General features: G+C 40.9%; 1 protein-coding gene across 1 annotated transcript; it reads right to left on the bottom strand.

Moving 5' to 3' along the window:
* Window positions 1-483: 483 nt before the first annotated feature.
* On the bottom strand, window positions 484-10,477 carry top1a (DNA topoisomerase Ia). The gene is made up of 21 exons (XM_035148725.1): window positions 10,320-10,477; window positions 9,838-9,862; window positions 7,798-7,894; window positions 7,543-7,657; window positions 6,898-6,950; window positions 6,721-6,804; window positions 6,521-6,590; window positions 6,232-6,323; window positions 5,974-6,089; window positions 5,750-5,871; window positions 5,537-5,659; window positions 4,807-4,994; window positions 4,578-4,722; window positions 3,535-3,678; window positions 3,164-3,349; window positions 3,016-3,084; window positions 2,789-2,903; window positions 2,533-2,660; window positions 2,167-2,261; window positions 1,931-2,080; window positions 484-1,795 (listed from the first exon to the last, which is right to left on the bottom strand). The coding sequence occupies exons 1-21, from the start codon at window positions 10,350-10,352 to the stop codon at window positions 1,693-1,695; spliced, it is 2,253 nt and encodes a 750-aa protein (XP_035004616.1). The 5' UTR covers window positions 10,353-10,477; the 3' UTR covers window positions 484-1,692.
* Between the last annotated feature and the right edge of the window lie 2,425 nt (window positions 10,478-12,902).

Genomic DNA, 12,902 nt, shown 5'->3' with positions numbered 1-12,902 from the left:
ATGGCGAGTTACTTGGTCTCGAACATAAATACAGATGGTGGCTAACTTCAGCATTCCATGAAAAACGTACGTTATGGGCACCTCCAATCGCACCAGATTATTTTTCAATGGAGGACAGAAAGAAAAAATTATTTCGAGGTTTGTTTAATTTAAAAGATTTAACTCTTCAAATTGTTTGTTTTTAATATTGGTAAAGCCTGAACGTGATGTGCCAAAAGGCTGAGGAGTTTCAGAGAAAGCTTCAGCTCTTCTTGTGATAAGTGATCAAATTTGTTTGATGAAACAAATATTAGGACGCTGCAACTCTGGCAGGACCATCCACCACAGCTGCTGGTCCAAAACCAACAGGCTGCTGTGCTACATGGGGCCTCTGGTCGGGGAGAGGGGCCACAGAATTAACACTGAGCAAAACACTAGAATAATAAGGCAGAAACACACAAGGACCTAATGGTATGAATGAGAAAAACACTTGCAAATACACCGTATGTTTACCTGTAGGATTTTATTCATTTTTAAACCTACAATGAGAATAAAACTCAAACATGATCAAAGGCTATGACAATAAAAGTATAACAGGAATAGGCTGTTGACTTTACAGCTACTTACATCAACTTTCCTATCATAAGTGGAGCAGAGTGGAATAAAATGAACTGATAATTCACATTAAATGTTACATTACCTTATCCTCGACCTTTACATAATTAAAAAAGATGTCTAAAATTGTAACAGATGGAGAATTTTTTTTTTTTGGCAAAGTTTGTCCCTCACTTACCCTTCCTGAAGAAAAACACTTGATTTACCAACTTTAAATACATTATCTTCAAGTAACAAATGCATGTTTTTTTTCCTTGGAACAATTGTTAAATTAAGTTAAAACCAGATGTAGACAGGGCTAGGCAGAGATTCAGAGGATGCTTGCAACTCAAAAGGATACAAATGATTGGTTCACATTTACACTGAAAAAGAAGTCCCTGATAGAGGATGTAAAACAAAATATTCACATTCTGTTTGCTTAAGTAAATATTGACATGGTTGCAGTATTCCCCCTTCGCCTGCCCATACATCCTCTTTCATGTTGAACAATTCAACATAGTCCAGTTTAAAATAGTCACCGAAACAGACAGCTTCCATGGTCGAGTCCCTCATACACACATGCACGCACACACCTCAAAAGTCAAGCTCACATCTCCTCGAAAGGCGCGTGGGGTGTATTTAAGGAATTCATTTGATTTAACTTTGTCTATCAAAATATAGAATTCATTAATAATACATGGAAGGGCTAAAATACAGAGCAAGTGAACAAAGAAAATAATGATACAAAGCATTTTTTCTTTTTGCTTAATACAGTAGCTATAGGACCACACCGTTCAAAGTTCAAGCATTGACAAAGGTAAAAGGGTCTTCAGATTACTGAGACTATGCCTGTGCCTTTGCTCAGCTGTGGTTATAGTTCAGCCTTGTAGCCTGATCTCAGATCAGATGTTTAGAGTACCCACAACACCCTCCTGCCAATTTCATTATGGCCTCATCTTCTCGTCTTACCATGTCGCCGTTGTTTTTTCTGCTCAGACTTTCTGAAATTCTTTGCCAGGTCTGGCCAGTGAGCAAAATTCAGTTAAGCTAAAAAAAATAAAACAAGTATCCGATTAAAAACAAAATAAAAAGTGTATCAGTTAAAACCACAAACTGGATTTAAAATTCAAAGTCATCTTCTGCCATGTCGATGGCCCAGGCAAACTTCTCCCGCTGGGTTTTGTTGTAGATTTTCTCGATGGGAATGCTCCATTTCTTACACCTAGGAGACAAAAGCAGACAGAAATTTATTACATGTGCATCGCTGTCCCCAACAAAATCATTGGAAGAGAGAGTGATGCTTTGATAACCAAATAATTTGTGAAAAATTATGTAAAGACATAAATAAATATCTTACCAAGCCACAGAGATGCGAGGGTCCAGATAGTTGAGCTTGGATGTGCCGAGGGCGATCTGCTTGTTCTCTTCACGATCCGTCGCCTGCACCTCCAGCTTCATCAGCTGCTCCTCTATCCTCTCAACCGCCTTCTTCTTTGTCTCCACACTCCTACAGATGGACGAGAAGCACATGCGTTTTAACACATGGCTCACCAGAGGTAAACTATCAATCTGAACAAAGCCTTCCATACTCACTTTTTGGATTTTTCGTCTCTCCGTACTTTGGCATCAGCCTTGGCACTTTTCAGTTCTCTCCTAGCGTCACAAAGCTGGTCCCTTTTAGCATCAATCTACGAAGAAACCAAAATTGATAGTTGATAACAATAATAATCTATTTTAACCATTCTTGTGTGACATATGTGTGAAAATTGGAGGACTCATTAAAACATCAATGTAAATATCCACCAAGCTCTTGCAAGTGAACCATCTGATTTCCCATAACGATTACGTGAACTGTACGGTGATGAAATACACTGTATTTGCAATCTTGTCTGTAACAGTTACTGGGAAAAGAATTGTTTGCAAAAGCTGACCTGCAGTATTCAAACACCACTTCCTCACCTTAGTCTGCAGGTTCTGCATGGACTTCTCAAAGGTCTTCGGTGGAGCTCTTTGATGGTTACACAGGATGGCCACAGCCCTGTTGGCCCTGTTGTAGGACAGGATCTTGGCTGGAACGTTCTCATCCGCTAGAGTCAGAATAGAATCGGTTGTCAGTTAATGATGTTTGCAATATGACCGAAATAGGCTTTTTATCCAAGTACTGTCTCGACTGATAATGAGAAAAGTGGTTGTAGATCTGTAGGTAGACACATACCATTTGTGAGCTGCTTCAACTGCTGCTGCAGGGTGATTGAAGCGTTGTAGGTACGGAAAACTTTGGCTGTCAGACCATCCATCAGCTCCTGAAGGTGCTTGTTCAGAATAGAAGTCTGAAGACAAACCATGAGAGCAATCATTGTACAATAAAACTGGTGTTACAGCTGGTATAGGTCAATCCTGTATTTGGAATGTTTGCGACAGTGAAGGTTTTGTTTTGCTTACGTTCAGGCGATCAAACAGGTCATCATCAGGCTCCTTGTTCTCCATAAACAACTGAAGGTTCTTAAATACCTATAAGAGGCAGAACAAACATGAATACATAGGCAAAGTTGGCACACTTAAATTGAGAGCACTGCTTTAGGGTCCTTACCCTTTTCTCCACAGGGACTTTGTTGTAGTAGCGGATGGAGTCTTTACCCAGGAAGTCAAACTCCACAACAAACTCCTGACCATCATTCTCTGGGTAGAGTTTGATGTGTTCGACTCTCAGGGAACAGCAGCCCACAGTGTCGGCCGTCTCTCCTTCCTCCTTCTCATTTCCTGCTCTCAGGGCCAGCTAGAGCACATCAGGACAGATGGATTAAAGCCGGCTTATAAAGACATTACCCTGACTGCAGCCAGTGTTTAAGCACTCTAAACCCCACTTGCTGGTAACAGTCATTGTTAAAAAGTAATTACACTACATTAACTACCTCCAGCTACACACACTCTCAGGACAATGTCAGTAGCAATCCGCCTCACCTTGTCGATGAAGTAGAGAGCCACAGCCCTTTGTCTGATCCTCATCTCCTTGGACTTCCAGTCTTCACGGTACTGGTTCCTGATGCGGTCCACGATTTTCTTCAGCCGACGGGCTGTTTCATACTTCTGCCAATCCTTCTCTCCCTGCAGGCAGACGGCACAATGGACAAGACACAAAGAAACTAATAATTATATGGGGCCATGTTGTGCCATGTGTGTCAAAGTCATAGGGAACGCCAATGGAATTAGTAGGTTGTGACCCAGGACAGAGTGTTCCCTGCTCAGTAACCTACTGCAAGTAGCCATTTTCCCTTTAACACTGTGAAATGAGAAAAATTACATGCGCTCAGTTTTTACAATCCAGATGAGGAAAAAACCTTTCAGAATATTAATGTCTTGAAAAGATCCAACATCACACTATGAGACAAACTCTATACAGATGATGCTGATAGAAAAAGATGCTGTTCTATCAATGTTTGACCCAAACTGAAGAATTGAGCCAAGACTCACTTTAACCCATTAAGACCTGATGCGACATATGTTTAAATATATACACACAAACTATAAGACCAGGTTTGACCATATCATCGTTTAAGACATGTGACTGATGAAATTCATAGTGATTTGCTGAAATACGTGTTGCAAAGCCGAAACGCGTTAAGGGGAATGTACCTTGTCTTACAGCGCTCTTAGATGTAAAAAGTTTTTAAAGTATTGTTTCAGACAATGGCTGACAATCTAAGCAAGGGGAGCGATATTGCAGCAGAGTTCCTGCTGACCAGGGCTCAGTCTGCAAGAAATGAGTTCGATAAGGAGGAGGAAAGTAGAATCGTAGCAAGTTTGACAGAGTTGTTTCTTTTTTTATGTTATACCTAGATTAGGGCAACAGCAACTATTGACAAGGAAAGTCAAACATTTAGGCGATCAAAAGTTACCCTCAGGTTGTAAGTGGCAATTTAAAAATAAAAATAAACACTTTCATGCCCTAAGGTCTTAATGGGTTAAACCAGTTCCAGACCTTCTTGTAAGACAATTCAGCCTACCTTGATCCTAGAGCTGGGGTTTAGCATGATGTACTTGATCGAGCCTTGAATGTTTTCCGTCCACGACACCAGCCATGTCACCTTGTTGTCATGACGAACCTCTTTCCACCTTTTGCCCGAGGGAGGCTCAGGGTGCTTGGAGTCCCTGTGAGGAGCACATTTAACATTTAAATCATTATGCTCCCTTAACATCAATTCATCAGCACTGACAAACCAAACCTTCGCTCACTTGCTGCAATTGACAATGATGTCTTGAGGCCTGATGCGACGTTTGAGCATGCCCATCTTTGGATGGTCTCCACGACCACGAAACAGGCCCGGGGGCTCAATGCGAAAGTTAGCAATACGTTCTCTGTGGTTGTCCATGATGCAGAAGCCGTACTCCTGAAGGAGGCGTTCGTTCTCCAACTTTATTTTCTACAAGGGGAGAAAAACAAAGCATCAGAATCTTTCCTTAATGGGATCAACATGAAGAGTTGAACATGAATGTCTATGAAGAGACAGAAAAACCTAATGCATCTGGTAAAAAATGTGTGGAAAGCTCACAGGTACAGTAATTAAAGTGCCCATATTTTGGCAATTTAGTTTCTGAATTTTTATTTGGGCATCTAAAAGAAAAGGTTTGCCTGCCCTAAAAAAAAAAAATAACTTGTAATTTTCCTCAGAACACCCATTGCTACAGCATTTCTTGGAGATGTTTTTTGAGGCCCTGTTGCAAGTTGTGTTATAAGCTTATAGGACTGCCTCGCTCTTGGTATGCCCCATATACCACGGTGTGTAGAAACTGTCCCACTTCTTTAGAGCATCAACGTTTCCTGCAGGTTTCCATGTAAAAGAGGAGGTAGCCAAGAAAAAAAAAAAAATGTACACAGCATTTTCCCACAAAATTTGCAGTTGAATATTTAACCATTTACCCTGGATCAAGTTCATTAAGGAAACAATAAAGTTTAGTAACTGACCAGTTTCTCATCCTTCGTCTTGGCCTTTCTGGCTTCAGACTGTGCCTTGAAGTATTCGCTCATCTCACTGAAGCCGCACTTTTTCAGGTCTGTGATCTTACTCTTTTCCTCTGAGTTCATTTCCTGTAATCACACTACACTCAGTCACAACAATCTTTGAAAAATCTTTCACAAGGCATCTAGAAGTTTATCAAGAAAAGTCTATTTTCCTACCTTCCTCCAATCTTTGAAGAAGTTTTTGCGGAAAATATCCTTCGTTGTGTATTCATGGTCGAGCATTTTTGCAAAGAATGTGGCCACCTCTTCTGCTTCTGGACTGAGCTTCATGACTTTACCTAAAATATACAAAAACTAAGTTTTACAACTGCCATCATGTAGATATACTGAACAGTCTAAGTGATTTAAAAGTAGAGTTCTAGTGAGAAACCCACTCTTACCATCATAATGAAATTTGACGTTGCTAGGAAGAGGGTCATATGGTGGAGCAAAGACCGGCCCTTTGTGTTCCAGAAACCTCCACTTGACACCATCTGTGTATCTCTCCTCTTCCCACCTGGAATCAACCAAATAAAGGAGTTTGAATTTACTAGAGAAACAAAATATTTCACAGGCCAACAATAACACATAATATATCCACAGACGACCCACCACCACCGATAACTATCATGTAAGCATTGTTCAGCTGGCCAACTCACCATTTCCACTTCTCCTCTGGCTCTTTCTTTGCTTTCTTTTTCCCATCGGCCACTTCTCCTTTTTTGTTTTTTATCTTTTTGGACTTGATGTCCTAAGAAGGGAATAGAAACCAAGTGAGTTCTCTCAGGGAAAATATCTTTATCAACACAGACTCAAGTCTCTCCAATTCTTCAGGTTAATTGTGCCTTTCAAAATATACTGCAGAATACCGCCAAAGAGCTTTTTTCTTTGTTTACAGAAACTCTACATCAAACAGCAGGTTTGTACGATGTTGTGGCCTTTGCTTACCTCAACTGGTTTTCTTTTCTTGGCCTTCTTGTCATTTTCGGTCTTTATTTTCTTGGGCTTGAATTCAGCGCTGAAAAATAACATCCCATATTTCGAATCTGATAGATCAAATTTAGGTCACAGAAAACTACATTGATTCCCTAACGATATGAAATAGATGTTAAAGACAAGTAAGAAGTCGAATGGCATTGGCTACTTACTCGTTATCATCATCCCGTTCCCTTTTTAGAGACTTAGGAGAGTTGTAAAAGTTATCTTCGGGCTCAGACTTCACATGTGGAGGGCTGCAAAAGAAAAAGCACTCAAAATGAGAAATGGTATCATGTGAAACGTATCTGCTGATAGCCTACATGTGACATTTCAGAGTAAAGACTTACCTGGCAAAGCCATTCTCTTTTTCCTTTTTTATTTTACCATCAAGGGACTTCATCTGAAAGGGGTTTACACACAGTTGTCAATGAAATAAAACTTGAATGCAAAAAAGTAACAAGAGATCATAAACAACTTTGTCAACAGAAAAGATTGCCAGTTCAATCGTTACTAAATGGTAAATCATCAATGCTAGTTCTTAAAGCCATGTGCTTAATTTTGCTTGCAGGCCTAAACATACTTGGTTTGGATGGAAAGAATTAGAGCATCTTGGTTACTCCCATCCCTGCCCTAAAGATTCACCTTATTTGAAGACAATTTCCCCTAAGTTTAGCAAGAGCAATGCCAAAACAATTCTTCTAAAATACAAGCACATCTGTCTAGCTGCTGGAAGCCTCCTGAAATTATGGAGAACAAAAACTAAGTTCCCGTGAACATTTAATGTCATGATTCATGGCACATATTGGCCAAATATATCACAATTGTAACAGAATAAGAAAACTAAAACAATTTACAGATTTTGGTCGTGTTTTTAAATAGGTCAGGGGCCATGAAGTGCCTGATTTGACAGAGAAATACAAAAATCATAATTGTGAGCCCAAAAAAAGTCACAATAGATGTTCACCCACAAATAATTTTGCATAGTAATTCACCTTATCCTCCTTCCTCTTCTCCTTGTGCTTGTCCTTGTATTTGTCTGTGCTGCCATCTTTGTGCTTCATCTTTTCCTTGTCTCTGTGTTTCTTGTCAGAGGGGTCCTTGTAGTCGCTATAATTTAAAGAAACACATGACACAGGATGTTTCAGCTTCTACCATCTACAACCAAAAATCCTACAATAATCAAGTGGTACGTCTTGTCCACACTAAGCAGACACCAACACAACAGTCTGGAAGGACACGCGTCATACCCGTTGCCATGCTTTGCTTTCTCCCGCTCCTTATCCTTCTTGTGGTCCTTATGTTTGTGTTCCTTCTCTTTGTACTTGTCTTTATGCTTGTGAGAGTCTGAGAAGAGAACAGGGTTACATTCTTCAAAAGCACACGAAGCATTACATGAATTTATCCAACAGAGGAGTGAATGGTGCTGGGATTACAATACATGTGTCTACATTAGCACCAAGAAGTACTTAATGGCCCAAGTATGAGCAGTATGAATCAATATGCAAGTGTCTGGGGCGAACAAAGTGCACCACAATTTGAATGTCATACAGCATGTAAACAGAAAATGTATTCAGGGTAGCACAGCACCTCCTACTGCCCGTATGAGCCTCATTGTTTGAGACAATATGAAACAACTGACAGGTTGAAACATGCGTGTGAACAAGGCTTTTTTTCTCTTTAATTTGAGAGTCACAGCAGAATGTTTATGGAAAATAAAAAAGCAATTGCAAAAATGAAGAGTCAACACCAAAACTTTACCGCTGAACATAGTGATAAACTAACAGGTCCTTAAAAACAAGATGCCCATATGCCTCTGGCAGTGAAACACAAATATCGCCCACATGTCCATGGCATCACCGTAAAATTAGCCATCTTTGCTGACCAATTATTACAAGACGATTTGACTTCTGTGGTTCCCTAAGATCTCTACACCAAGTTGTGACGTGATACATTTCAATACAGCGAGACGCTGTTGAACTCTGTCACATAACTGATAAACTGTAAAACATATCTGACAGACGTTTGGCTAAAGCTCCACCCTACTGTCAGCTTTCAGGGGTGATACAAATTCAGAATACACCTCTGCCAATGACTAGCAAACAATTGTTAGTTAATGTATGCACAAGTACAACATGTACCTTTAAAATGGATGAGCATATTGAATTCTAGCAAGGTCATCTTCATAGTGGTGACAAAGTAAATGATAGACCCACAATTCGGTTAAGGCCAAGCTGTTTTACTCCAGTCTAAAAGGAAACAAAACTGACATCATAAAAGTGGTGGCAAGGCTCTATGATCCTCAGACAAGTGTCCCACAGCTTCAGGATGAAAACCAAAAAATAGCCTGTTATGGTTGTCTAGATGATTTTTGCATTAAGGGTGCAGAGAAAAGCCAAGCTTGTATCCATAAATCCACCATGCTTGGTTGCTGGATAATCTTATACTGATGTAAAATATCTTGTCTCAAAGCACAGAGGAGTTTGTTCTGTCTGACAGCCAGGAGGAAAAAATGGTCCTGAAGCTGATTTTTTTTTAAAAGTTCTCCCTGTATGTCTACCAGTGGTGTTTAGCATGTCTAGATTCAGGTCAGACAGGTTATAATTGTGATGGGGGAAAAAAACTAGAAAACTCACTTTTAACTTTAAATGTTGTCAAGATCATCCAATACACAATTTAATGCAATGTGATGATGGCTACTGAAACGTGGATTCAACTTTAAAACGCTGTACTTTCCCCTACCATGGGAGTGCTAGGTTTCTATTGGCAAAATAAAACAAAAATAACATTAGATCGCCTTTATAAAAATCTATTCTCTCATGGGCCACCACATGGGAAACCAATGAAGCCCTGTGCCTTCGCATTGCTCCTCCACACACAGCCATCTGCACTTCCCAGCCTGGGTTCAGCTCGCAGCACAGTCAGGCCGCTACACCGAAAAAGAAAATGGCGCAGAGACTAAGTCCTCAACCCCCAAACCCTCACTTTCAGGTGGGAAATGCGGTGTTAAAAGCGGACCAACAAGCCCATCTGAGGCGATAAACTGATAAAACACCTCAACGTGTGTGGCATTATTGACTCCAATCGAGAAAATTGTTTGCGGAAAAGCTCCAACAACACCTCCCTTTTGAACAATAGGCGCTTGTGAGTGAGACAGAGGACTTAGTCTCTGGACGCCATTTCTGTCCTCTGCTGAGAACTATCGTAACGTTGCATTAGAACAGTAAAAACAAGTCGGACCGGGAGGAAAACAGTCATTTTAATCTGTTATCTGACACTAATGAACTTACCATTGACTCGAGAGCCACAGTCAATCTGAAAAACAAAAACACAGATGAATGTTACATTCCGTAGTAGCTAACTAGCCGGCTAACTAACTTTGAACTTGCGGAGCAGCAAAGCGACAGTTTGCTATGTAGCCCGCTAGCTCGGCTAACGTGCTACTCTGGATGGGAATATGGCTGAGCGGCTAACACCGGAGCCGCTACGGCTAGCATTAGCTGCAGCTAACACCAGTTCACATGCAGCGTTAACCCACTTTTCCTTCGCCAACGACACTAAACTGGAGGCTAACTAGATCGCAGCTATCCGCGTCATCACAAAGAAAAAAATGGGGACACTTGTCAAGTCGCTGTTGACAACAAGATGTGCGCTAGGAGATACTATTCACAGTTAGCAAGTTACCCTGTCAAAACCAAACAAATTCAACGGTGGCCAGGGACCGAGTCCGAGAAGCAGCAGCGATGACACCGCAAAACCCACTCCACGTTACCTGGTCCTCGTTGTGGTAATGGTCCCCACTCATTTCCAACGAGTTGTCTGGTGGAGAAATTAAAAAAGAGAAACGTGGAGCCACAGCACACACCGGCGAGTGAAGCAGGCAGAATGAAGAAAAGACCCAGTTGTGTAAGAGTAAGTCTGAAATATACACTAGTGCGCATGCGCCTCAGTTTAAATGGTAGAGAGCAGCGTGGCTCCTCCTCTCGACAAAACGTGTTGCTGCTGCTCAGGCCCTGACACTCACACACTCACACTCACACACTCTCACACTCTCACACACATACACACTGTGCTGACTGAGGCAGGGTACACATGGAGCACGAGAACACTGTGATCCAGGCTCACTCCTCCACTTGATTATCAGTTTGTTGTTTCTGTCTGTGAAATCCAATGGCTTATGTGCAATCCATTAGCTATGTTCACTCTGTACATATTATGTTAACACTGTATATATTAGTTTTTATTCCATTTCTATTGTTGTATATCTCCCTTCAGTTACAAGTATTGCATGCTACTTATGATTACTTTACTGATTTTTGACTTGCTGCTGTAACGTTGCACATTTACCCACTGTAGGACTAATAAAGGATTATCTTATCTTATCTTATCTTATGAAGAAGTAGCTTTGTGTACTTTAATTATTAATAATATCAAATATCAACAATCAGTATCATCATCATGTTGGAGATTTGTCTTTTCTGTTACATGTTTCTTTGACCTCACTCATTCTTTTGTGATTTAGTGATTTTGCATATCAATGTTAACTTCATAGGTTATCAAATGGCAAAGCTGAAAACAAATTACAGACATAATTAGTAAATATTCACATATATGTCAAGTTAAGTTAGAATAACGCTCATTTCTCCTGTATTAGCTTCGCTACACTGGCTTCCGGTTAAATCTAGAATAGAATTTAAAATTCTCCTCCTCACCTTCAAGGCCCTTAATAATATGGCACCATTATACCTTAAAGAGCTGTTAGTACCTTATCAACCCACTAGAGCACTGCGCTCCCAGAATTCAGGCTTACTTGTTGTCCCTAAAGTCTCTAAAAGTAGAGTAGGAGCCAGAGCTTTCAGCTATCAAGCTCCTCTCCTGTGGAATCATCTCCCACTTTCAATTCGGGAGGCAGACACCATCTGTATGTTTAAGAGTAGGCTTAAAACCTTCCTTTTTGATAAAGCTTATAGTTAGAGCTGGTACAGGCTTGTCTTAGACCTGCTCTTAGTTATGCTGATATAGGTCTAGAAGGTCGGGGGACACACGGAGCTTCTCTTTCCAGCTTCTCTTTCCTCTTCTCAATCGTTATCACATCAAAGTAATTCATATCCCATCAATACATGTTACTGACTTGACTTCTTCCCCGGAGTCCCTTTGCCTTATCGTCCGCAGATCCAGGGCCGCAGCTGTGGCCACATCATGGATTATGATCTGTGGATCACGTATCAGAGATCGTAATGGTGGATCCAGTATGGCGGATTCTGTATCCTGCTGGCTGATCATGATAATAAAGGCGGATCCTTTATCGTGTTGGCATCTGATAATGGTGGTGGACCACGACCGAGGTGGCAGCTGATGATGGATCCTAATGGCGGCAGTGGACAATGACTGTGGACTATAGTGGCATCCGATCTTGATGGTGGATCATGATCTTGCTGGCTGCTGACCATAGACTATGATTGCAGCAGGACTGCTCGATACATAGTATTTCTCCTCAGACACTTGACCATTAATGACATTAATCCACCAATTCACTGACCTTCAGTTATGCTTCAAAATGTTTACCCTTATCAATGCTGCTAAAACCTTTATCTTGATGTTCTCCTTTACACTTGACATCTATTGCACTTCTGTCCGTCCTGGGAGAGGGATCCCTCACATGTGGCTCTCTCTGAGGTTTCTATGTTCTTTTTACCCTGTTAAAGGGGTTTTTTAGTAGTTTTTCCTTACTCTTGTTGAGGGTTAAGGGCAGAGGATGTCACACCTTGTTAAAGCCCTATGAGACAAATTGTGATTTGTGAATATGGGCTATACAAATCAAATTTGATTGATTGAGTGATTGATGTACAGTCTGAGCTGCCTTCAAGGCCTTGGAATGTTGTCACTTTTTATGATTCAAAAATCATGTGAATGGTCTGTATTTATATAAAGCTTTTCTGGTGTTGATGACTTAAAGCACTTTACAGGACCATTCACCCCTTCACACACACACATTCATAGAGTGCATCCGTGTGCAGCACTTTCCTCGATCACACATCAATCATACACTCTCGGCTGTCAGAGGGAATATTGGGTTCAGTATCTTGTGTCACAAACTTAAAGGGAAGACAGACTGGATAAAGTGCGTAATGACTGGTTTATTGCAAATAAAAAAACACAAGTATTTACCAAACATGGGCTGTGGAGAGAAGACGTATTAGCAGTGAGTGTCATGTATGTGTGAGGGAAAAGTGTATGTGTGTGGTGTTATAAGCAGCCAAAAGATCCGACCAAACCAAGCATGGAATGGGCAGGGAAGGGAGGAGAGAGAGAGAGAGAGAGAGAATGAGAGAGAGAGAGAGAATGAGAGCAGACC

Source organism: Hippoglossus stenolepis, chromosome 3 (assembly GCF_022539355.2).
Source record: "Hippoglossus stenolepis isolate QCI-W04-F060 chromosome 3, HSTE1.2, whole genome shotgun sequence".
Taxonomy (NCBI): Eukaryota; Metazoa; Chordata; class Actinopteri; order Pleuronectiformes; family Pleuronectidae; genus Hippoglossus; species Hippoglossus stenolepis.
The sequence above is the reverse complement of the archived record's forward strand: the minus strand, read 5'-3'. Positions and strand labels throughout refer to the sequence as shown.